Below are 27,502 nucleotides of genomic sequence, written 5' to 3'. Positions count from 1 at the left end.
CCCTGACCAGGAGTTTTTACTTGTCTTCCACAGCTTGGAACACAGGCAAATGCTGGCTACATTGATTTTCCCAACTCTTATCATCAAGAGGTCAGACTGTGTGCACCAAAAGGCACTGAGAGGTTAGGCACTTCAAGCATGAGAAAAAATTGTAGCAGACCTGTAGAGAGAAGGAAACGTTCTTGGGAAAGAAAGGGCTTAGGAATGGGGAACAATGGCAGGCATAGACAGGTGCAGACAAGGAATGGGAAACAGTGGCAGGCATAGCTTTTGTAGGCAAAAGCATTCTCTTCAAACCAACTCCGAGCATGTTAGTTGAATGTATCTACTGCGCACAGTATCCTATAGTCAAAAAAAGAAGGGCGTTAGTCTTGGTTTTGGTCTTACTAGGGAGAGGATATAACACACGGATATAACAGCTGATATAACACAAGGAAGAGCATATGAAGAGGTTGAAGACAGCTCCTAATACAACAGACTCTCAGAAAGAGAGAGGAACCTAACAGGCTTGGCCAGAGATAACTGAATGCAAGGAGCCAGTTAAGGAGAATTTGGTGGGATTTCTTAGTCTTTGTATCTGGATAATCTTTAATATTTATATTGATGGGTTTTTTTTATCAGCTAACAGAGACCCTATCGTGAAAATCTTGGGCTCAGATTATGGTGAAACGAAAGAAGATTCCACTACCTTAACTATTCTTGATACGATCAACAAAGACAATGAAACGTATACCAAAAGGAAAATTGCCATCCTGCTGAAGCAACTGGACCTGCATCTGCTCAATCATTCCCTTAAGCACATCTCACTGTGAGTGTGAAGAGAAGCAGTTCAAAACTAGTTACAAAACTATGCTTTTAGTATTGTAGAGAGGAAGTTACTGCTGTTGAGTTAACATTTCAGTTTACAGGAACAAAATGTCCATTCTATTGTATTTATTTATACAAGATCTAATGACAATTTCTTACCAATGCTAGTACAGTCTAATGGGGTTTTCTTCAGGCCAGAAGGCTTTAAAGACCTGGCTATTTTCAAAGACTCTTTAGATAATTGCACATATCATTAAGTGGCAATACAAATAGCATGCAGGGTTTATATAGGACAACTTGTGCTTATATTTCTAGTATTTTTTAGGCTGTGGTACTCTTATTATGAAATGAACACTTGAGAGTAGGCAAGATGGCTCAAGAGATAGAGACAGATGCTGCTAAGCCTGATGACCTAAGTTCTACACCTTGGTGAAGGGAGAAAACTGACTCACACAGCTTATCTTATGACCTCAATGCATGGCCTGTTGCCTGCACATGTGCCCACACACAGGTACACACAAATAAAGAAGCAATTTTAAAAGAAATTGACATTTGTGTGTATTTAGTGTTATTGTAGATAGAATTTTCTTTTCTGTTTACTTTTTAATTTTTCAAGATTTTAGCTATATACCTACTGTATGTTAGGACTTTCATTCTCATAGCTCCATTTTTGAGAAACTCTTCCCCTTCCCACTGGTTCATTGGTCCCCTTTGTCTCTCTGAACATTTTGTCTTCTACTTACAAGTCATACATGTATGTATAATATATACACATGATTTTCTTCATCAATATAAAACCTAGGTCAATGTAAATTTCTTGAGGTTTTTAAAATGGTTAAAATGACTTCAGTATTACTTGCAAATAGGCACCCCCCACCACACACACACGTTATGGAATGTATCCATGTGTTTCATTTTGACTCTGTTTCAAAGCACTTGATTTTTTAATGTTTGTTTCAGAGAGATCCGTTTGAATCCAGCGACGTTTAAGAAAGACATTGAGCTGCTCAAACGTTTTTCCGGAAAAGGGGAACAGACAGTGTTGGAGTCAATTGAATACACTTCAGGTTTGTGACTTCTCGGGTTAATTTGACATGATTTATATTTTCATAACTGTGTTTGAAACACTTTCCCATGGTTGTATTCCAGTTGAATGTTCAAGATAATGAACTCTCTTATATCTCACAATATCTATTTTGTTGAAGCAGATATACTTTCAACTTGCTAAGTTGAACTCCTCCTACTTATGGTTTCAGATTATGAATTTTCAAATGGCTGTCGCGCCCCACCATGGAGACAGATTCAAGGGGAGATTTGTTATGTGCTGGTGAAACCGCATGATGTGGATACTCTGTGCATCACCTGCAGTGCAGAAGGAGTGTTTTTAAATGGTGTAAGTACTTTTTAAAGAAATATAGCAAAACAGGATGTCTAGGGTTCTGTGCTAAGCGTGTGAGGGATGGCTTATATTGTGGGTTGCATCCTGATGGTTGTAGACAAAGGAGCATTGCTCTGAGAGACAGAAGCCTGATCCTTTTCCATTCATCTCCCGAATGAATTCCAAACCATCTTAGAATCAGCACTGCAGGGCATGGAGCCAGGTTTTGAAAAAAAAAAGGGCTTAGAAATAACCCTTCCCACATCTCCAAGCTAAAATTTCTTTAACAGAATCTGTTACATGTGAATTAAAGCTAGAAAAGGGCAAAAGGATAAGACAGGCAATTTTGGAAATATCTGTAGTTTATATCCCAAGAGTTCAAGGGCAAGGGAACAGAGGGGGGTCTTCAGTGTTGAAGCGAGGAGCAAGAGCCCCAGCTATAGAGAGTCCCCTTCTAGGCTGCACTTATTCTGGTGGAGCTCAGAAAGAGTCTTGACAAAGCAGGCCTTAGCTTCGGAGTGTGAATGCTGCCCAGTTTGTGCTGATACCTTTGGAGGTGGCAACCTGGGACCTGAGCCTGTGAAGGTGGAGCACCAGGCTCCCCTAATGACATCTTGGAAACTCTGTGGGAGAAGCAGAAACTGGACACTGGAATCAACTATTACATGGGATGCAAGGAAAGGAAAACCTATTACTGGGTTGACCTGCTGGGACAGTGGGCACTTTAGAAGAAGTGACATTCTTCCTTTGATCCTTGCTGTCTGAACTCAGACAACAAACCAACCTACCAAAACAGAAATTGAGTTTTAGATTCTAAAACTAAGGATGAAAGTGATAAGCAGCATACAGCCTCTGAGATCCTAGGTTAGCACATGTGAATTCTGGTCTCTTTTTGAGTTACTGAACTCACTAGAAGGAGCTCAGCCACCTCCTCAGTAATCTCATCTTTGGAACCTTTGGCGTGAAGTTGGGATTTACAAGGAGGTTTCAGGTCCCAACAGAGACCCCACCCCATCACAGCAGTGACTTCACAAGGTCTTAGGCCCTGCCTGTGTTGGTTTGAGGGTCCTAGTACCACTTCTAAGAAGACCTTCTGGCACATTTGAGTGCTTTTCCTTCATTAGTAGTTAACTTGACTTATTTCTGCATGCAGAAAATAGGTCATAATTCTGCTCATTGGTTTGTGTGTTTTTTAGAAAAGTAAAATTTCTAGTAGAAAATATAAAAGAAGAAATGATTTCTTTTCACTTGTAGAGAGGAGCAAGCAGCTTGTGTTTCTATCAAGGATTAGATTATGAAGCATTAAATATTTCAGATGTAAAAGAAAAATTCAAACACCAAAACCAGAAAAACTCCCAATTCCCAAATATTAAAAACAGTATAGTTGTGCTAGTTGAGACTGCTCATTAGTTTCCCAGAAGTCCAGACCCAAAATAATCACTCAGAAACTGTATTATTGCAACACTGTTTGGCCTATTAGTTCATGCTTCTTATTGGCTAGCTCTCATATCTTAAATTAACCTATTCCTTTTATTTTATATTTTACCACGAGGCTCATGGTTTACTGGCAAGGCTTTAGGCGTCTGTCTCTTCCAGGGCTACATGATATCTCCCTAACTCCACCTTCTCTATTTGCTTAGAATTCCAGCCTTGCCCTATTCTGTGCTGCAATAGGCCCCAAGCAGCTTCTTTATTAAACAATGATATTCACAGTATACAGAAAGAAATCCTACATCACCTCCCCTTTTCTGTCTAAATTAAAAGGAAGGTTTCAACCTTAACATAGCAAGATTACATACAACAAAACAGTTATCAAGCAAGAATTTTAGTTACAATAGTCATATCTACTTTATCTTTTATCATAACTAAGGAAAACTATAATTATAACTATTATTTCTTCAATTTTATCAAAGACTCCAGAAGAATTTCATATTGCCTAAGTAAACAGGAAGTGCATTGTAAGCAACTTCCAAAACTCTAGAATTGACAGAGACATCTTGCTACCTGGACAGTCACCCAAAGTTCTTCTGTAACATTGTGGGCAACCATCTTTAGCCTATAGGCCCATAGTATCTAGCAGATTTTTCCATGAAGTTGGAAATTCCAATGATAGTTCTGCCTATACTGGCTGTTTGTCAGTCACTTTCTTCTATGTCCTTCAGAATGCCTGGTAGATTTTATTTTTATTTTTATTTTTTTATTTTCAAGACTGGGTTTCTACATAGCTTTTGGTTCCTGTCCTGGAACTAGCTCTTCTAGACCAGGCTGGCCTCAAACTCACAGAGATCCGCCTTCCTCTGTCTCCCGAGTGCTGGGATTAAAGACTTGCGCCACCACCGCCCAGCTGTCTGGTAGATTCTTTCATGAAGCAGGAACCCCGAAGGACTGTCTCACCTTCTTTATGCAGCTTCTGTGGGTCTTACATGTCTAGTTCATACAGCATAACATCAAGCAGTCCAGGCAAGAGCAGTTTCTTGCCCAAATGGCTAGCAAACTCCATAAGGAGCATCTTTGATGCCTATCACCTCTTGAAGTATATTGGTGCCACTAGAAGCAAATGTGTCTCATTGTCATGAAAAGTCCTAAGTTCTTAAACATTTTAAATGCCATATTCTGTTAGTCTTTGAAAGGTTTGAAGAATAACTGTGCATATGAAATATATCTCTGTACATCTAGAAAACCTAACATGACTACAAGCTTGACTATTATAGATTATTATCTATTAACCTGTATTTCTTAATATATATTACATTTTTAAATGAGCTGCACAAGCATAATACCAACACCAAGAATAGAAATATATATAACAAAATTGACCTTAAATTTATATTAATAAAGCAAGGTATACAAATACAGAGTATTAATGTATGTAGCATATTCCCCTTTAAATGTAAGCAAACATTTACAAACAATATCTGGGAATTTGGGCATAGTTCTCTCCAAACTGCTTTCTGCTTTCATTGGGTGAAATAACTGGGGGTTCACGGAGACCTTTCTGGGGATGTTGGTCCATCAAACCACATTAGGAATCCACAGGTTCTCATTTTCTGCAAAAATAAAGGCAAAACCTGTTTTCCAAAGCAACATATCTTTAGACCCAAATTTTGAAGTTAAGATACCTTTAAAACATATATGTTGGTTTAGCTTAGCAGCCCATACATGAAGTGTCTCTCTGAACTTACCTCCTTCACAATCAAAAAATTAAAAGAAAATAGAATCATATATATTATATACATTATATATTATGTATAATATTATATATATTATATATTCTAGACTCTGTGTATACTACCTCTTTACATAGCTTATTTTTCTTTATTCCTTTAATCTATGACAGTCTGTACTCTGTCTCTTTAAAGATTTTGCTTTATTTTTTTCTATATTCTTTTTCTTCTCTCTCTCAAGCCCATGTATATTTATCCAACACTGTGACCCATTTAGGGGTCTTTTCCGTCTGAATTTGTCTTTATTGTGTATTGGTTATCCTTTTCTGACCAGGACTGCTTCTTAAAATGCTAAGCTGCATGGCTAGGATTAAAACTGCTTTGCCTTTTGGCTCTGCCCAGTCCAACATGGCAGATGTCCCTTCACTGCCTCTGAGAATGCTGGGTGGGAGCCGTCCTCACCACCTCAACTCTGGTAACCAGTTGACCCATTCTGCTACCAACTAACTTGCAGCATGCTGCCCACAAAACCCATTTAAGTACTCAGCCTCCTGAAAGAGTCAAGAGTTCATGCTGCCAGCATGACCAGGAACTTATGCTGAGTCAGTAAGCCTTCTCTTAAAGGAGCCACAGCACACTGCTAACCACCAGCAAACCGATTCCATCTGAAAAAAAAATGTGGCTGCCAAAAAACTATGCTTTGGTTCCCATTTTTATGGGTCTAGAAGCCCTTTTAAAAAACAAAACAAAACCTTTTTTAGGTTTTATGTGGATCTATGCCCCAGACAGTTGGCACCATTCTGTTGGTTGAGACAGTTCATTTGTTTCATGGCTGCCCAGACCTGAAATAACCACACATTAACTGTATTAGTTCAACACTGCTTGGCCAATTAGCTCACACTTCTTATTGGCTAGCTCTTATATCTCAAATTAACCCATTCCTATTATTTTATATTTTACCATGAGGCTTGTGGTTTACTGGCAAGACTCTGGGTATCTGCCTCTTCTGGCAGCTACACAGTGTCTTCCTAACTCTGTCTACTCTCTCCTCCTCTATCTTCTCGGAATTCCTGCCTTGCCCTATTCTGTGCTGCAATAGGCCCAATGAAGCTTCTTTATTAACTAATGATATTCATAGCATTCAGAGGGGAATCCCACATCATACTTCTTTGTAACTTCTTATGATCGAATAATACAGTAAGGAAGAAAAGGAAATGAAAAAAGGTGGAGGTGGGTGGAAGAGGAGATAAAAGCAAAGGGAGAAGAGACATGAAGTTCTATAGAGGCGCTAGCTCTGGAAAATAAACTCATAGCAATCTGCTCCACACAGACAAGTCTGAGTGTGATACACACAGGCTTTTCTCTGGTGAGATTCTAAGCCTTGGCCCTTTTGTGACTTCATCAGTTAAGGTTCTTGAAGTCATAATGTATTTTCACAGTAGGGGAGAGCAGAGGAAGGGACGTCACTGACTGGAGAGCAGAGCTCGGCGTGCACAGAGGAGGTACTCAAATGTGGGGAGGGGCAGACGGATAAAGGACTGAGAAAATGAACTCAAGAGGAAGGATGTTGCCTGTACACATCATACACAAAGACTGCCAAATGCATCTTTTAGCAAAATAATCATGAACATGAGATGAGAATTTGTAGGAGGTAGGGGGAACTGATAGGGATGGAAATGAGATAATAAAGGCTGGAAGGGAGCATAAATGAAATGCATTCATATATTATGAGATTGTCAAAACAAATTTGATTAATAAAAATACCAAAACATATACATAGACTGTGACATTCTGCTCTGATTCCTCTCTTGAAGGTTCCATTAATCATTCCATCAAACCTTTCCTCCCAAAGGGCAAAACAGAAGAGGAGGGACAAATTAATTATGAGAGACAAGGTGAAATTTACAAAGACCTTGTTACATGTTTAAAAGACAAATCACCTGTATTTTCAGAAAATATGTCTAAGCAGGTAAGCTCTGATATTCCTTTTATATTACTTGACTACAACTTTTTATAGCCTTTCCATATTTTCATTACTCTAAACTCAAACTGTATACCTGTTAAGTAATAACATCATATTCTTTCTTTTAATTCTTATCTCTGGTGAACTCTGATATATTTTGTTCTACTAATTTACCTAGTGCATGTGTTTCATATCAGTGGGATCACAAGATCTACTTAATATCTATGTGAGAGAAATCATATGGAGTACCAAAGGGTACTGACCCTTTGTAATTTCACTTAACATGTTATCTCATGGTTTATCATGTTTATATTTCCATTCCTTTTTATAGTTTCATTCTATTTCACTTACATGTATGCTCTACTGTCTTTGCTTCATTTCCTGGCATAGATATAAAATACCACCACCAAAAGCAACTTAAGGAAGAATGAGTTTATTTTTGCTCACAGTCCCATGTTACAATCCAGCATTGCAGGGAAGACAGTAGATACAGGAAAGAGTTAGTCACATTCACATTCAAGACCAGAGAGAGAACAAATTAATGCAGGCATGCTTTTAGTGCTTAACAGGCTTTCTCTGCCACCACACAGTTCAGTATCTCGGGCTTAGGGAATGATGTAGCCCACACTGCAGGTCTTCCCACCCAATAAACATGATTGAGATAATCTCCCACAAACAAGCCTACAAGTCAGCTTGATCTTGTAGATTCTCTTCCCAGCTGACTGTAGATTGTGTCATGTTGATAATTAAAACTAACCAGTACACACACATTTGGATGTACTAAATTGGGCTTTTCTATCCCATGAACACCAGTCTACAAGAATCCATTTGAGTTTGTACTTTTTTGGATGGCCACTTGGAAGTGGATTTTTTTTGGACACATGGTAATTTTATGTCATCCTGCATCGTTTGAAATTTTACAAGGAGTACAAGAGCAGTGATGCCCAAGAAGTCCATTTATTCCCTATCCCCTCCAGCATGTATTTCATATTGTTTGATAGAATCTTAGTGAATTACTGGTGGGCCTCTGATATCTAGCCTCTTATTTCCTTTTATCTCATCCTACTACATCCTTGCTTGACTTTCTGAAAACATTTCATTTCTTTTAAATATTGCACATGTCTTTAACTTTTAAACTTTCTTATAAGATTATTTAAATGTCTAGCTTTGCTCTTTGACGATTTCATACATGAATACAGAGTGTCCTACTTACTTTTACCCTGCCCTCTTTTGTCTCCCTCCCACCTCTGTCACCCCAACACTCTTCACCACCCTGTTATACCCAACCTCTTCTTCATGTCTTTTTACTTTATCTTGAGATCTATTGATTTTAAATGTCCAAGTAGTCACAGTTTGGAACTTCCACTAGAGCCTGGTGAAATCACTGCTTGGAATACAACTGAAGACCATGACTGTCTAACCCTCAGAATTCATTAGTTGCTAATAGTGCAACAGGGAGGATCAGGACCCCATGATCTATGGCTGGCGGTTGACAGGTCAGCCTTGTGTAGGCTCATTAATAGGTAACCCCAGCTGCTGTGGAACCAGGTTTTGCAGTGCTGTGCTGTGTCCCAAAGAGCATTTGCAGTCCTTCTGATCTCATTGGCTTTTATTTTTTTTTTTTCACGCCCTCTTCTGTAGTGTTCCCTAAATCATGGAGGGGTGATATAAATGTTATGTTTTGGGACAATGCTCTATTCTCAATATTTTTGTGAAATTTGTCAATCATTCCCCAAATTATTGTTAGTATATTAGCTTCTCTAATATATTGCTGATCATTGTTTTTGAAAAGCTTTCTTTTTTTTTAATAGCAGCAAGGTATATTTATTTTATCTCATTTAGGATTTATATTTATTTATTTATTTTATTTTTTATTAAAAATTTCCGCCTCCCCGCCTCCCTTTTCTTTCCCCCTCCCCCCACTCCCCACACCCTACTTCCCTCCCCCTCCCTCTCCAGTCAGAAGAGCAGTCAGGGTTCCCTGCCCTGTGGGCAGTCCAAGGTCCCCCCACTACATCCAGATCTAGGAAGGTGAGCATCCAAACAGGCTAGGCTCCCACAAAGCCAGTACATGCAGTAGGATCAAAACCCAGTGCCATTGTCCTTGGCTTCTCAATACAGAGAAGCTTTCTTTTTGTATTTTTCTATTTTCTAGAGAGACAGACCAAGAGGGAGGGAAGAAAGTGGAGAAGAAAAAGAAATATTTTGGGGGAGAAATAGATATTTTCAGAAACTCATTAATGCACTTTTTGGAGACAAGCAAATCTGAGTGAGGGAGGTCAGTGTAGTGGGCTGGAGTACAAACAAGCACAGAATCATGCCTGAAACCCTAATTCCATGATCCATTGAGCTGGAGATGCAGGCAAGGATTTCTGTTTCCAGCCCAGGGAGAGTTTCCTCTTTGGAAATCCTAGTCTTCCCTCTGTAGGCCTTCATCTTCCTGGGTGAGGTAGGCTCACATTACAGAGGGTAATCAACTTAGAGTCTACTGATTCAAATGCCAATCCTTGCTAAAATTACATACACAGCAATATTTAACTTGGTATGAGCAAAAGCATTAGGCACCTTAGTCCAACCAGACAGAGACAAACAGAACTATTAAACCTAGTTGTGCTAATTTTCTTTACCCTTACATGCTTTTAACAGTGTGAAAATGTCAGTGACAGCCCCACCCATCCCTCAAAGTCAACAGTGCCATCCTTGCACTACCTTCCTCTGGGCTACCTGTCATTACTAGAGATTTCTGTTTGGTTTGCTTCATGAGACAAGATCTTAATAGATAGGGACAGCTTTGATCTCGGGATTTTTCTCCCCAAGCCTCTAATTACCAGGATTACAATCATGTTCCATTCTAACTGTGAAGGATTTTATTCCAGCAGTCCCCTAGCATAGGATGATATTGGAGTGTCATCAATGGTTGTTCGAATTCTCCAGAAAACGCTAGTCTGATGTTTCACCCAGGTGTATAAACTGTTGCTGCAGGAAACAACTCGTAGGTTGGTGATATTCAAGAGTTAGGGATTCACTGGAGTGCCCTAGTTTTAGGTTCAGGACTTACTTTACCTTCATCTATATCCTGGAACCTTGAGTGAGAAGCATCTCTGGTTGTTTTGCCAATGAATAGCATTTATTTCCTGTAAGAGAAGAGAAGGAAAAAATGTACTACAGAAGGGGCTAGGCACATCCCACATCCTTGAGAGGACTGGAGTCTCTCAAGAGTCAGTTTCCCATCTGCATCTGGATACAAGCTTCCCATGTTTGAGTGATCTCCTTAGATGTGCTTTTTGTACTGAAATCTTTTCTGTAGATTTCTCCTGAGAAAGTCATTAACCATGTGCTGTTAAAACTATTTTGATGTGTTTCATCTGTCTTTGTTGAGGATGGAGTTTTGTAGGGGTTTTCAGATTAAGATTAGTAAGGTCCAAATCTATTTTATTAGAATCAGAAATCTAACATGTCTATTTTTAATCATATGCTTAAAAACCCTTTAGCAATATTTTCATATAGCAAAATTCACAGATGATCTTGCATGTAAAATTGCATGGTATTCAGACAAATGTATGTGGAACCCCCAGATCAAGATAGAGAACATTATCATCATTATTGAAAATGCTTTCTTATTGATTCTGGTTTCATTTCTATCTCTCATAGACAACCACATCAGATTTCTGCCCTTACAGATTAGTTGTACTTAGTACTTCATTGATTCAAATGATATAATTAACTTTCAGCTTGTTTTTGAGATTCATCTATGTTTGTATTATAAGTTTGTTACTTTTGTGAATTAATACTATTTCATTGTCTGGACAACCACAGCTTGTTTTAGCTGCTCACTTATTGATAGTCATGGAGGTCATTTCCTGGTCTGGGCTTTCAGTGCACTGTTCTATGACCTGGATGTCTGCAGGTCTGCTAGGATGAACACTCTTCCACTTCCCACATTCCTTAAAGTTTCTTGTCTTGATCCATCTAGATAGAAGTGTGCCAGTCTGAATCAGTTTTTTGAAGAGTCAGATGGTTCACTGATTTTCTCTAAGTTTGACTTGTATTTCTGCTCTTTTTTTTATTATCATTTTCCTTCCTTCTTTCTTCCCTCCCTCCCTCTCCCCACCTCCTTCCCTTTTTCTTTCCCCTCCCACTATTTTTTTTTTTGCTTTCCTTGAGATTCATTTACTTTCCCTAGGAATTTCTTAAGTTGGAAATTTAGTCCATTGATTTGAAGCTTTTGATTTGTCTTTCTGTTATTGTTGGTGTTATTATTATTTGCTGTGAAACTCTTTAGATGTACCATAAGAACTATGTTCCTTAAATTTTGATCCGTGATTTTTTTTATTCAAATCAACATATCTGAGGATATTCCCAAGACCATTCTTTTATTGATTTCTAGTTCAATTCCAATGTATTAGGAAAAATATTCTATATAATTTTAGAAGTCATGTGTTAATGTTCATTTTATGGGCAGACTGCGATATCACTTGGTGGTTTGTCCCTTGTGCATTAAGAAGAGTATGTATTGTGGTCTTGGGTACTGTGTCCTACACATTTCAGCTGAGTAAAGCTCACTAATATGCGCTCTCCTATAGTCTCCCTCATAAACAATATTTTATTCCTGAGTACTGTGAAAGAAATTGTGAAGATTTCTATTTGGGGGTTTACCAACTTTGCTAAAGGTTCTGTTCTTGCTTCCTGTATTTTAAAATTCTCTTGGTGAATAACTTTGGGAATTGTGTACTAATGGATTTTTGACATTTTTCTGCCCCTCTTTATCGATAATATGTTTGATTTTGGAGTCTATTTACCAGATTGTAGGCACAGAAGACTTCTGACCTCCATTTTTTGTTGTTTGGTTGGTTTTGTTCTACTAAGTGGTCCTGAAACCGGCAGGATAACGTCATATTACAAAAGTAATATGGAGTAATAAGGAGCAGAAACCATATTAACCTCAAAAGAGCTAAGTAACAACAACATTCTGAGTCAGGATGTGTAGCTACACTTGTTGTCCACAATTTTGAGCAACTTCCAAACTTTCTGAGCAGCAAACAAGGTGGAAATAGGCTCACGTCATTGGGCATCCACATAAATGGGTTCTTATGCTTGCTTGACAGGCATTTTACTGCCTGAGCAACTTCCACTGCTCCACATTCTTATGTTCCTAACTCTGCGTGGGCTATGTCTTTTATTCTTTATCTATTTATTTTGAATGATTTTATTTTACTTCATTTTTAAATTGTGTCTGTGTGGTTATGAGTGAAGGTGCCCACAGATATCGGAAGAGGTCAATGGATCACCTGCAGCTTCATTTGCAAATGGTTGTGAGCTACCCAACATGGGTGCTGGAAACAGAACTCAGTTCCTTTAAGAGCAGCAAACACTCTTCAGTGGTTTAAATGAAAATGGCCACTATGGGCTCATATATTTGAATACTAAGTCCCCAGTTTGGAGAATTGCTTGGAAAGGATTAGTATAGTGTTAGTCACTGGGGGTGGGCTTTGACATGAGCGCTCTCTCTCTCTCTCTCTCTCTCTCTCTCTCTCTCTCTCTCTCTCTCCCTTTCTCCCCACCTCTTGTTTATGTGTCAAAAGTGAGCTCACAGTTACTGCTTCAGTGCCATGCCTTCCTGTCTACCACTATCTGCCACACCATAATAATCATAGACTCTAACTCTCTGGAACCGTGAGCCCTAATACATGTTCTCTTTTATAAGTTGCTTTGGTCATGGTATCTCTTCACAGCAAAAGAAAGGTACCTGAGACACACCCATTTTTTATGTTTATCTCTGTATTTATTTTTAGCAACAAAACATAACAAAATATATAAGATTAAACCAAAACTACCATTTCAAAATTGGACAACCAAGCCAACAGAAAAAATAAGAGCCCCAAGAGAAGGCAGAAGAATCAGAGATCCACTGGTTCACACATTCAAGAGTCCTATAAGCATATTAAATTGAAAGCTCTAGTATGTATGCAGAGGACTTGGTGCCCTGTACATGCTGTTTTTGTCTCTGGGAGTTCATATGAGCTTTGCTGAGGTGTTTTAGAGGCCCTTGTTTTCCTGATGCCCTCTGTTCCCTCTGTCTTCCCCACTCCTTCTGCCTCCTCTTCCGAGAGGTTCTCTGAGCTCCGAGGGAAGGAAGGAGACATCTTGTTTAGAGCTTTGTGTTCCAAAGTCTCTCTCTGTGTGTAATGTCTGGCATTGAATTTCTATATTTATATGTTCCCATCTGCTTTAGGAAGAAGCCTCTCTGGTGATGGCTAAGTACAACACTAAATATGAGTATAGTGAACTACCATTAGAAGTTACTTTATTTTTAGACCAGTAATATTTGTTTTTACCATAAGTCTCTGTGCTATGTAGTCTCTGGTTCTTGGTCTTCCAAGCAGTGTCAGGTATGGGTTCTATCTTAAGGAGTAGGCGTTAAGTCAAATCACACATCAGTTAATTTGTGCCACAATTACCTTCACATATTTTGAAGGCAGGACAGATTGTAAATCAAGGAGATTGGTGACTCTGTTTTTCTTTCCATAGTGTGTAGAGTACCTATCCATGAAAAAGACACTAGAACAAGAGTGTGGGTGAAGGTTCTAAATAGGCACCAGCTCAGTTTCTTCATGTTCGATGAGTTGTGTAGGTGTTATCTTCAGCAATGGGGCCTTGCTATCAGTTTATGGAACGCATCCTATTATCTTGACAAAAGCTTGGTTTGTTTGGGGAATTTCCATGGGACCCTTTCAGCCAACAATTCAAATGGAGAAACTCAGACCTGGTACTAGAAGCTTAATTTGTTGACAAGTGATGGCCAGTTGGCCATCTCATTATTTCTAGACTTATTTAAAATAATATGTATGTAATAGGAAGTTTCCTCTGTGGGAGGCTTCTATACTGCCCCTCAAATGCTCTTCAGTTCTAGCCATCTCCTTTTTTCCCTCAATCTCATCTCCCCCACTCCTACCTGAGCCTCACATTCTTGCCACCCCCAACTCCTGTTCACCAATAAAATCTATAGTTTTCCGCTTCCAGAGAGATTCTTGTGTTCACCATCCAGTCCCTTCTTCTATGCCTAACCTCTCTGGGACTTTTCATTTATTTAATGGCTAATATATAAGTATATTATATAAGTATATGGCCAGATATAAGTATGCATATATAAATATGCATACCATAATTATTTTTCTGATTACCTCACTCTAGATAATTTTTTTGTAGTTTCATCCATTTGCCTGCAATTTTCAGAGTGTCATTTTTTTAAAGAGTTGGTAATACTCCATTGTGTAAATGTACCACATTTTCTTTATCCATTTATCTGTTGAATGACATCTACATCTTTCCAATTTCTGGCTATTATGAACAGAGCAGCAATGAACATGGTTGAGTAAGTGTCTCTGTAGTAGGATTAAAGGTCCTTTTGGTACATGTTCAAGAATACTATAGCTGGATCTTGAAGTAGATTGACTGCCATCTTCTTGAGGACCTGCCATACTGATTTCTGTGCAAGATTGAAGGCCCACCAGCAGTGGATAAGTATTTCCCCTATTCTATGCCTCACCAGCATAATCTGTCAATTGTTTCATTGATCTTAGATATTCTGACAGATGTAAGATAAAATCTTAAAGTAGTTTTAATTTGCATGCACCTGGTGACTAAAGATGTTGAACCTTTCTTTAAGAGTTTCCCGGCCCTTTGAATTTCCTCTTTTTAGTATTCTGTTTAGATATGCTCCCCAATTTTTAAAAATTGAGTTATCTTTTTTCTTGATATCCAGTTTTTAAATTTCATTATATATTTTGGATATTGACTTTCAGATATGGAGTTAATAAAAATCTCTTTCCATTTTGTAGGCTGTTTCCTTGTCTGAATGATGGTGTCCTTTGCTGTGCTGAAGTTTTTCAGTTTCATGAGGCCCCATTTATTAATTGTTCTTAATGATTGTGCTAATGGTTTTCTGTTTGGAAAGCCTTTTCCTGTGCCAATGAGTTCAAACCTATTCCTCACTTTCTCTTCTATTGTGTTCATTATATCTGGTTTTATGTTGAGGTCTTTGATATATTTGAAATTAAGTTTTGTGCAAGGTGATAAAAATGGATCCATTTCCATTCCACTATATGCAGTTGTCCATTTTGACCAACGCCATTTGTTCCCTTTGTTCCAGTGTGTATCTCTGGCTCATTTATATAAAAAAAATCAGGTGTCTGAACTTGTGTGAGTTTATGTCTGGGTCTTCAATTCCATTTATCAATGAAAGGCAACAGAAACATTTGTAACCACTGAACCATCTCTACAGGCCTAGAATATATTTTTCTATTTCTGTTTACCTTCAAGGTGCTTCATAAGAAGCCTATCCTTAACTTGTGTAATTTTTATGTTGTATATCCTAGTCAATACAAGGATGGACTTTGGAATTTTTTTCAAGAGGTAGTGAGGAATATGTAGGTGTATGTATGTTGCCACAGATCTGAGTTCAGAAACATCATATTACTCCCCTATGTGACTCTAACAAAGACCTTGGTCTTGAAGTTGCCCTTCTTCAAATTGAGTTGCTAAGCAACAGCAGGTAGATGAATGTGAGATTTTGCTGACTTTTTCCAGCCCTTAATGCCCTTCATGGTATTAAGTAGTTCAGAGGTGCCACTGTAACCAGTACTCTTTCTCTCTTTTTAAATAAAGGAAATTAGATTCAATGAGGAACAACAGAGGGATCCTCAGGTTTATGAGAAATCCAAGACAGAAGATGTCCAATTATCTGCAACTAGTTCAGAGAAGAATAAAATGGAGAAGAACCAGATTAACTTTGGGAAAAGTCATATGACCAAGAGACTGGAGCCAAGCTTAAACTGGAGAGCAACTGTTGATTACAAAGAGTATGTAGTTGTTTACATGGGTTTTCTGATGAGTCTTCAATCACTACACAGTTCCCTAATTTTTCCTGGAATTGTACATCTTGTTAGAAAATAGAGTATAAATTTCCCTGTCTTTGCTGTGTGATTCCTTTTTCCTTCTTTGTATATCTGAAATGGAAGGATGTGGCAGGACGAGTGCTTGTATTCTGGCCACTATGATGGAAGAAGAAAAACACAGCTCTCTTTTGTGTAGTAGGTGAGCAAGAAAAAGTGATATGAGAAAGAAACAATGATAAAATACATTGAGAAATAACATTAAACATATAAATTTATGATTATAGTTATATGGAGTTTCTCAAGAAAATTTCTGTAGCAATAGTATAAGCAGAACTGTAATACTTTAAGGAAGAATGGAGTCTCAGCAATGTTAACAGACCTATGTAAAATGAGCCGGGCAATGGTGGGGCACGCCTTTAATCCCAGCACTCGGGAGACAGAGGCAGGTGGATCTCTGTGAGTTCGAGACCAGCCTGTCTACAAGAGCTAGTTCCAGGACAGGCTCCAAAGCCACAGAGAAACCCTGTCTTGAAAAAAAAAATGGACAGTGGGATACTTCGGGTTACTATTGCTCTTACATAACACCATGATCAAAAGGAACTTGGGGAGAAAGGGGTTTATTTCACTCACAGTTACACATAACAGTTAATTATCAAAAGCAGTGAGATCAAGAACTTACACAGGGTAGGAACCTGGAGGCAGGAGCTGATACAGAAGCCATGGAGGGGTGCTGCTTATTGACTTGTTCCTCATAACTTGCATAACCTGCTTTCTTATAGAAATCAGGGCCACCAGTCCAGGGGTGATTCCACCCATAATGGACTGGGTCCTCCCACATCAATCCCTAATTTAAAAATACCTTGCCACAGCCTTGCCTGCCTACAGCCTAACCCTATGGAAATATTTTCTTAATTGAGAATCCCTCTTTTATGATGACTCTAGCTTGTGCCAAGTTGCCATAAAATTATCCAGTACACATACTAAACATAAGAAATATAGTTAGTAAAAGGCGAAAGATTTATACGATCTGAAGAGAAACCGAAAAACCAAAAAAAAAAAGAAATATAGTTAGTAAAATTATAAATTATAGCCAGACCATGATGGTAAACATTTTTAATTCTAGCACTCAGGAGGCAAAGGCAGGGGGATCTTTGTGAGTTTGAGGTAAGCCTGGTGGTCTACAGAGTTAGTTCCAGGACAGCCAAGGCTACACAAAGAAACCCCATTTTGAAAAGTAAAAACAAAAATTGAAAAAAATTATTGTTATTTAAAGGCTTAGAAAATTACTCAGACAATGACAATGAAGTATTTGCCTTGCATGTATGAGAACCTGAGTTCAATCCCCAGAACTCAAAAATAAAAACAAAATATAACAGACACAGTGATATGTGAGTCTAATTCTACTGCTGAGGCCAGCTTAGTCACCTTGCTGTATCCAGAGCAATAAGATACCCTGCTTCAAATAAAAGGTGACAGCGCTTTCCTCTGACCTCCACATGTGTGTACACATATATTCACCTGTACACGTGGAATATGTATGTATATGTAGATGAATTCCCCTCACACACACACACCACATTGTATGTGAGTGTCATTGCTACTCAAATTCTGAAGCTGTCAGAAGTTCCTAGAGCAAATCTGTTGTGTTTCCATTAGCAAGTTATTTATTTTAGAAAGATAAATGGTTGATTATGGCTCATGATTTTAGAAATTTCAGTTCAAAATCTCTGTAAATGATTGTTTCTTGGAATCCGGTAAGTATGTTAAATGTCCACATGGCAGAGTATGACTGCTTACCTTGTAGTCAGGAAACAAAGAAAAATATGGTGGGTGGCCAGGTTCTTATGAGGTCACACCCCAGTCCTAAAGACCTCTCATTAGGTTCCTTCTAAAGATTCCATATATCAGTATCTCAGATCAATTTTCTTTTTTCTCTTTTTTATTTCTTTCCTTCCTCCCTCCCTTTTCCCTCTTTTTTTCCATCATTTCTTCCTCCCTTCTTTCTCTACTTCCATCCCCCCTCTTTCTTTCTTTATTTCTTTTAATGGAATCTTATGCTATAGGTTGACTTCTAACCTGTGGTAATTCTCCTCCTTCAGCTTCCTGTAGGCATGAGATATATGACTGACTGGCTGGGGTCAAACTTTTTTGGTTGTTCAGAGGCTACTCGTGATCCCAACTAGAGCAAGCCGTTCATAAACTTTAGCCAACAGAACACAAATGCCAGCCTGGATTACTAGCACATGGCATAGTCACCCTTATATTCAATGTGACTTGGTTGGTTTAATAACCTTTTCTGGAATTCTGAAGCATCAAGGGTGTGGTTTGTTCCAGCATTAAATGCAGAGGATCTATCTCCAGGAGAAAGGTTCTGTGGGAAGAGAAGAGGCTCTCACTTTTCTGATTTCCACTGACTTCATTACACTTGACCTCTGTAACTATATGGAAGGGCTTTGCAAAAAACATATGTGAGTCTCTGCTAATGGGAAAGTGGATTTTAAAATATTGTCTTTAATTATGAACTGCTGTATTTAATCAGAGCCGAGAATGTGCTAAGGAGCACACTAAGCCTATAGAAATTCCTGAAGATCCAGGTGAGTCCCTACAGCAGTGTTGGCCAGTGCTGGTGAGAAACTAGTACCTGTGACTGAAAGCAGTAAGCCCTCTGAGGGGAGGGCTAGGATGACGATTTCACTAAGCCATGGCAGCCTGTAAAGACCCTACTACTAGTTCTTAGTGCATAGCATATTTGGCAAAGGGCTGCTGCTTATTTTATTGTTTGAAAATGGAGTCTGGAACCCAGGCTGGCCTTGAACTTGGTCTCTGGAATGCTAAGATTACAAGTGTGTACCACCACAGCCAGTATAACCAAACAGCACACAACATTTCTTCAATACATAAAACACATATCCATGCTTGAAGAACAAATACGTACCTGTAAGTGTGAGGCGAGGCTGGAATGTGCTAATCAGTGTCAGGAAAAGTGCATTGTTTGGGTTCATGAAAGTGCTGGGGCCATCTGTATATACTTTGATCTTTTATATCCTATTCACCAGCACAACATACTAAAGTTCTGTTTTGTTATTTATTTATTTAGCCACAAAAGCTCCATAAAGGATAGCCAAGAGGAAAAACAAGGAAAATTTGAAAAGTCATCAGCATCTGTTTCCTCTGGCCGTGCACAGTTACTCCGGTATGTTACGATAGGTATGGCTATGTTCTCACAGCCAGCACACATCCAACTACCATGACATTTACAGTCCTCCTCAGTACTATACAATGACCCCAGGATACTTAAATGCTGATGGTTACTAGTGATGTCAGTAAAAGTGAGGGTGCTAGATTTCTTTAAATATATTCCAGGGTATACTTCTACTGTGGCTCTATGAATCACAGGGAGTGCTTGCTACTTACTGACATCTAAGGCCAGCTATGAACATTGGGTGTAATTTTCAGTTTAGCAAAGAAACAAAATAATGAGAAGTGTTGACCACTGGTGTTAGAGGGTTTCAGAGCAGTGGCAGGAAGAAGGGGGGAGATTCCCATGCAAACATTTGCACACTAGGGCTGAAACAGGACTTAAGACCCTGAACTGCATTGATGCTGGCTTTACTTTTAGGTTCACTTAATAAATTTATTCAGCGTGTTTAAGAACTTTTAAAGCTTTTGACTTTGAAATAATTCTAGACCCACAGGAAACTGCAAAGGTAGCGTACTCAAACCCTCGGCCCACCTTCCTCCAGTGACAGCACAGTACAGTCACAACACCAGGGCATGAACATTGCTTCAGTGTGTATGTGATTTACACATACATAATAGGGTAAATTATCATGATGAACACAGCAATCAGAACACAGAACTTCACCAGCTTGTGGGGCTCCCTAATTCCCTATTACAGCCACGTCTACTCTCTCGCTTTTAACTCCAGCCAACTGTTTGCCTCTTTTCTAGAGTAATAGGCAGTATCTAGGCTTGAGTGCCATTTCAAACATTGTTTTTCATTTATCTCTACTGTTTCACCCTTTCCCTTTCTGTGGGTTACTTAAGTATTTTGATTTGTCTGTAGTCTTTTCAGATTTATCTCTTTTTATAGTTCTGCATTAGCTTTGCTCGAAATTAGTTTCTCTCTCTCCTCTGTCTCTGTCTCTGTCTCTGTCTCTGTCTCTGTCTCTCTCTCTCTCTCTCTCTCTCTCTCTCTCTCTCTCTCTCTCTTTGTATGTTTGTGTATACTGAATACAATTTGCTAGTGTTGCCTTTTGGCAGATGTGTAGAAGAAGCCTTACCTTCCTTCTGAGGCTCACAAAGTGTTGATGTCATCTGTTGCTCACTGTTTGTAGACCAGTTGCTATATTATTGTTACAGTCATGGTCATGCTGTAGCTTACACTGTGGACTTGTTGCTTTTCATAGTAAGGGTGGTGAGAAGGTAGAGGAGACTGCCAGTGAGAGCTCCTCAGAGAGTGAGGAAGACGAGGAACCTCCGGACCACCGCCAAGAAGCCAATGCTGACTTGCCATCGGAATACTGGCAGATTCAGAAGCTGGTGAAATATTTAAAGGTAAGAAAAACCTTCCATGCTGTGTTTACAGTATTCCGTGGAAACCCATTGTGAAATTTTCAGGTAAATGGATGGAGCTGGAAGTAATAACTGAGTGAGTTAACCTGGCCCAATAAAGACCAGGACCGCATGTTCTCTCTGATGTGTGAATACTAACTTTGAACCTTTAGATATGTGTGTAAAATGGAGTATCCACAGAAGGCAATACACTAGTGAGGAGATAGAGATGGCATGCAGGTGGTATGACAAGGAAGGGAAATAATAGAAAATGAAGGGTTAAATGAGATAGGAACAGGGCAGAGCAGGGGAGAGCAGGGCAGAGGAGGAGTACAGTAAGGATAAGAAACCCTGAAGACCCTTAAAAATCCACATGGAAACCTACTTTAGAAGCTTACCAAGACATAGACATATGCAAAAAGGAGCTTAAAATGAAATTATCTTATAATGGGGAGAAAATGTGTCTCCTATACATTGCAGTACTACAGTACAAGTTATGGTTTAATTCTTTTCAAGGTGTTGGTCAGTGAGGCCCCATGGACACTCCTCCCCAAACATTACAGGATATTTCCATTGCTCTTGGTTACTCTAGAACATAATGATAATACTCTATTATTGAAGGCATCATGCATTTGAGTCATAGAGCATGGAGAAACAAAGCTGGTACTGATCTGGAAACTTCATCCCTGTTTGCAACTTTCATAATTTTGAAACTTTCTATGCGTACTACCAGGAAAGAAAAGTCATCTACACTCTTCCTAACAATGAAACTAATGAACTACAATAATGACTGGCCTGGTAAAATATGCCACTGATTCAATAATGGCACAAGTGTTATGGGAGTAACCAACTACTTTCTAATTGGCTTAAGTCCATCTCTACAAAGGGGAACTCATGCCTAGTACCACTGAATAGATCAAAAATCCATGGTTGAATAGGTCATAGGTGCTAAGCAGGACCTAACACTATTATTCTGCGAAATGGACAGAGTATTAAACTTCTCCCTAAGTTCATATCTTTATATCCATAGATTAGTGTATCTCTCAGCCATAGGAGAAGTTTATTTTTGCAACAGATGGTGATTAACCGAAACACAGTCCCTGAGCTGTTCAATGTGCAGAGTAAATTACTGTAGAGTACTCACATCTAAACCTGAAATCTGTATGTGATAACATACCCTCCCCACACGGCTCAACGGTGATCACCAAAGATTGGATGTAAAGATTGAAAAAGACAGAGGTAGTGGATCACTGCAGTGGAACAATATTTGTCAGATGTGGCATGGCTTTTTAACATATGAGTTCACAACATCTGTGACTTCCTGAACAAGATAAACCAGCTGAAATCTCTTTGTAGATGGGGAAGGGCCTCGTGAAGGCCTACACCTAGCAATTCACAACTAATGGCTTCAGGAAAAGAGTCAGTTTTCTTCAGAGATATGTCTCCTATACGGTCATCTATGCTCTAGTATAACTCTGCACATAATGGCTGCATTCAGTGGACTCAGTGGTTTGTTTGTTTGTTTGTTTTTTTTTTTTAAGAGTAAATTTGGGAAGGAATTGGGGGCAAATAGGAATAAATTGAAAATGAAGGAATGGGGGAGGTTGATCAAAACACATTCTAGACATATATGAAATTCTCAAACAATAAAAAAGATGTGCTATGTTAACATCTGGTCTCCACACACATGTTCATATGAGTGTGCATAAATATGTGTACTTATATTCATCCAAACAAGAGCATACACACAAATACCACATATACATACACATGCAAAAGATAAAGAATGAAATTGGACTCTTCTTTCATAAACATACAAAAGTATATGACAATGGAACACTAGAAATTGTAAGACTACTAGAAAGAAAACAAGCTGTTCTCTTAGATAACAGTTTCAGCAAAGATTCCATAATATGACTTCAAAAATATAAACACGAAAGAGCAAGATAAAAAAGAAACTCATGAAATTGGGTCAAACAGAATAGCAAGGGAAATATAAGGGTGAGACAATATTGCATAACTTGGGAAGGAAATGTTTTCAAACCATGTGTCTGATGAGGGGCTAATATACAAATTATATAAAGAACTCAGCTCAATTGCAAGAAAACAATCCAGTAAATAAATAGACAAATAGCCCAACCAGGCATTTCTCCAAAGCAAGCCTACACACTGGTCAAGACAACATGAAAAAATTCTTATCATCACTAAGTATTGGGGAGATGAAAATCAAAGTTATGAGATATGAGATAGCCCCTCTATCTGCCCGAGTGGCAGCTGTCAGAAAGTGGAAATATAATGAGTTCTACAAGGATATGGAGAAAGGGAACTCTGACACCCTCTCCCACACACGCATAGTTGCTGGTTTGTAGGCTAATGCAATGACTGCAGGAAACAAAATGGAGTTTCTCAGGGAACTGAACATAGAATTGTAGCCCAATTATCCCACTCTAGGGCATATATAATGGCTAGTCTTGGTTTTCACCTTGATACACCTGGGTAGGGAGAACCTCGATTGAGGAATTGCATCTATCACATTGGCCTGTGGTGTCTGTGGGGTGTTTTCTTATTTGCTAATTGGCAAAGGAGGGCCCAGCTTACTGTGTCTAGTGCTCTTCCCGGGCAGGTGGGTCTGAATTATAGAAGAAAATGGAACATGAACCTGGAGGCAAGACAAGAAACAGCATTCCTCTATTATTATGGTTCTTGCTACTTAAAAACATAGGAATAAAATGTTAAGAAAGATATGGAATACCTTATGAGTTGAGGAGTTTCTGAGAATTTCTACAAATTTCACTTTTTAAAAATATTCTAAACATGAAGATTCTTGTTTGTTGGGCATTTGAAAGTATTAGTGGAGCACAGAAGGGTGCGTAGCACACACATAGCACAGGACACATTCCCAGTTTGTGTCTGCTCCTTGACCCAGCTACAGAGCTGCCCAGTCCTCCTTTCTTCATTTGTCTAGTCAGAGCAGTCTAGGTAAGTAACCTAGACTGGCCTTGTACTTGAAACCATTTCCCTGTACCTCCTGAGTGCTGGGATTACAGGCTATAGCCACCGCATCTGACACTGTAACTCTTATTGTATCAGGTAGGGAAAAAAAACTGACATCAGTGAACATCACAGCCCACAAGGCTGAAGTTGGCCATCTTGAGTATAACAGACTATTCTGGTTCATGCCTGGTGCTTTGGGAAAAGAAAAGGACAGACTTGAGGTTGAGGTTTTCTTGCCGTCCATTGTCTTTTTCTTTTTCATGAGTAAAGGAAGAGTCAAAGGGGGCAGAAACATGAGAACAGCCAAGAGGTGGGACAATGGGGTAGGCAGAAGCATGGTTTTTGATGTTGGAAAGATGTCAGTGGGACCAGCTTAGCAGCTTCAGGTTATACAACTTTTATTGACTCCAGCTTCCTCATTGTAAAAGAAGGGGGAAGTGTTTGAATGTCAGGATCACAATGAATGTTAAATGTAGCATAATACATTTGAAGTGCTTAGCACAGAGTCCACGGTAATGCTGACAGTGATAATTATTTCTACAGTGTATGATCATGACCATAGAAGTTGCACAATGTGGAGTCTTGTTCTCTTTCCCAGGTGGCTCTCAAGTTTTGCTTTAAAATTTCTAGCAAAACAATAAAAAGAGGAAAATACAGGGAGTTAATATATTGAAGTATAGACTTACCATCGTTAAATAAAAAGAAGCCAGTTGCCAATGATACTGTTGCTAAGAACTGGAAGAATTTTGGCCTTTAGGGTCGAATAGGAAGGTACTGGGCAATGGAGCACATGGCATCCCAGATGGCATCCTGGGACCATAGCAAAGTGTCTCCTAATGGCTTGGATATAGAATGCTACCTTGAGTTATTCAGCTGCTTAGGATAAATCCATATAGTTGGGGGCCAAATGGGGATGTGCTGTTTCTGTCCCAGAACAGCTAAGAAAAACATTTATTGATGAAGTGCTACTTAAGCTCACACAAGTTATTCATCAGGAAATCATGTGCAAATGTGATACTTTTGGCCAGACACTAAATTGCTCGGAATTCTTATAGCTCCCACAGGTAAATACGCTTAACATAGCCAATAAGAGGGAAAGTAGATCTACAAATGGTTTCAAGGTTTTTGACACAGGTAACTGTTTTATACAGAGACACAAAAGGATATTAAAAAGTCTCTGAAATGCAAAATTGGAAGTCTCTAGGTAATCTCAAAATAAACATACCTGACATTTTAATTTATAAATTATAGCTCCAATGTAGGCTTAAACTAGCGAAGAAATGGTAATGTTGACCTGACTTTCTCCCTACCGTTTTCCAAGGATAGAATGCCAGCGCCGTTGAAAAAACATTGATGAGCTCATTAATATTGAAACAGGTCAGCGAACTTGAGCTTGTTATTTATCCAGCCTATGAGCTCAGATCCTGGCATATAAGAAAAGGGAGTTGATATTGAAATATTAGGCTTTAACCTACACTCACTTCAACTTGAAAATTTTACACACACACACACACACACACACACACACATACACTCTTCTTCTGGGACTTTAGAACACAAATTAATTTTTTAATTAAGGATTACACTACATTTTTTTTAACTCAGCAAACATCCAACTTCTTTTGTCCCCCTAGCTGATGAGTGTATAGAACCCAAGTACTAACCAGGGTGACCTGCTTAGCTCCTGAGTTCATGCATGTTCAAGATTGTATCCTGTGTAAGGCAATCTAACTCTTAGGGAAGTGCCACCATTCTATTTAACCCCCTACTGATAAGTACCTACGTTCTGTGTTTTGTTACCATTGACAGCTCAGGTGGTCTAACTTCTCAGCTGCTTCTTCAGTAGAGAGGTGCTATTTAATTCATTTCTTATCAGCAGGCTATCTTGTCAAGGATCACAAGCTTGATCCTCAACCTTCTGCCTAAATGGTGCAAAGGCAGTTGAAGTTACCGGGTGCAGTGCTCCTCTGTGCTTACTCTCAGTCCCTGGACAACAGTTTAGTCTTACCTCCGAGTCAGAGTTCCTTCAGTGGACAGCTCTCCCAACTCTCCGCCCCCTCTTTTAGCTTCCATACTCCTTAGAGATACACTTTTATTCTTGCACTTGCTGTTTTGACATAGCTAACCCCTTCATCCACTGGCTTTAAAATCTTGCAAAAAAAAAAGATTTTGATGATTTCTAATAATTAGAGGCACTGGTGTCTTAATGTCTGCAGTACAGTTCTTCGGAGTCCCTAGCTTCCCAGTGATATTTCATTCACTTCTAAACCTGGTATGTGGAAAAACTCCTGAAATCAGAGAATCAATTGTTGGGAAAAGAGGGTTTATCATTCACAAGAGTTGTTACAAATTGATACAGATGGATAGATCTTCTCTGGTAAAGTCAGAGGGGGCCCAGGAAGTTTGAAATTCAAGGTTTGACTTTCAAACACATTAGTGTACATGGCCTTAACTGAAAAATGAATGACCCCAGGATAAAAGACTGCATATTTATTTCTATGCGATTCTGTTCGGCTTTAACTATAAATTGAAGAGAAAATAAAGGCAATTGAGGTGATGCTAAGAGCACAACTTTGTTAGTTTTGAGGGATTTCTGGTGGCATCTGGGATCATGTTTTTCTCACCAATTGGCATTTCCTGGACTGTTGCCTGGGGAGGACATATGTGCCACTCTGGTCTCAGTTTTAGGCTCAGTAAGGTGACATTAAGATCAATGTTGGAGACATTAAAGTGTTGTGCTCAGTGGGTCTGATCCTTGCATGCTTATATAATAATAGAGGAACACAGGGTGGGGTCTGAGGGCTATTTATTTAGATGCTCCCTTCCTTGAAGAGTTCTGCTAGAAGAGTGGGCAGAGGAGATCCACTCTCCAGCATCATACACAGGAGCTTCAGTCTCCATCGTCATACAAAAGGAGACCACTCTCCAGCATGATACACAGGAGGCCACTCTACTGTCATACACATAGCATACCTACATGCATTTCTTATCACATGATTCATGTACTGTGGAAGTCACTCTTCTGTTCAGTTCCATATCCACACGTTAGAATTTAAGGCTATGAAAAATGAAGGTGTCTGGAAGTCTCCAAAGTTAGTAGGGAGGAGATCTGACTTCAGACTGACATCTGTAAGACATTCGTCAGAAAGACCATCAGGCTATAGCTACAAGAGAGGCACCGAGGACTCAAAGGGCATTCTTGGCAATATATGTGCTTCCAGTTTAAAATTCTTTGTTGAAGATGCTTTACTGGTGCTCAGTTCCTAACACACACACACACACACACACACACATACATACACACACACACACACACTTCCCCTTAACTGGTTAACAAGTTTTGAGTGGTAATTGGGAATTAAATTTTTTTTTTTATTTTAGGAATTTGATGTACTTTGCAGTCAATTACACTTAATTAAATTCCATTCCCATTACTTGTGTCTTAGATTTGGAGTGGCAGGTTTGATCCTTGTTTCATTGGTGGAAAAGCTGAGAAATCCTTTGCTACAGGCCACACAGAAGGCGGCTGCGGGCTGGGACCACATCCAGCTTCTTCTATCTTTATTGCCTGTTGCCTGGTGATTCTGTCCCACTGTCAAGAAACTCAGAACCCAGGAGCCTTGTAGACATTGCTTCATCTTCTCTCTCATTTGCATTGCTTCATTTGAGTGAGAGACTGAACAGGAGCTTTTATAAAAAGGACTTGGTATCCGTTTTTGGAATGCAGCATTGGCGTGTTCTTTGAGTA

The 27,502-nt window shown here is 39.1% G+C and overlaps 1 protein-coding gene across 2 annotated transcripts in view; it reads left to right on the top strand.

The window, feature by feature from the left end:
- Window positions 1–27,502, top strand: part of Odad2 (outer dynein arm docking complex subunit 2) — a 171,752-nt gene that overhangs the window by 13,770 nt on the left and 130,480 nt on the right. The window contains exons 2-9 of one of the 2 annotated variants that reach the window (XM_050152718.1): window positions 34–122; window positions 622–808; window positions 1,768–1,874; window positions 2,064–2,200; window positions 7,202–7,318; window positions 15,977–16,170; window positions 19,304–19,399; window positions 20,616–20,763. In XM_050152718.1, the coding sequence (XP_050008675.1) occupies window positions 50–122; window positions 622–808; window positions 1,768–1,874; window positions 2,064–2,200; window positions 7,202–7,318; window positions 15,977–16,170; window positions 19,304–19,399; window positions 20,616–20,763 (1,059 nt within the window). In that variant the 5' untranslated portion in view covers window positions 34–49. The remainder of the gene's footprint in view (window positions 1–33; window positions 123–621; window positions 809–1,767; window positions 1,875–2,063; window positions 2,201–7,201; window positions 7,319–15,976; window positions 16,171–19,303; window positions 19,400–20,615; window positions 20,764–27,502) is intronic. The other variant, XM_050152717.1, reaches the window with a different exon arrangement.

The sequence above is a fragment of the Alexandromys fortis genome, unplaced genomic scaffold, assembly GCF_014885135.2.
Source record: "Alexandromys fortis isolate MF-2015 unplaced genomic scaffold, M_Fortis_MF-2015_v1.1 scaffold_54, whole genome shotgun sequence".
Lineage (NCBI taxonomy): Eukaryota > Metazoa > Chordata > Mammalia > Rodentia > Cricetidae > Alexandromys > Alexandromys fortis.
Note: the sequence above shows the minus strand (reverse complement) of the source record. Positions and strands in the feature narration are given on the sequence as shown.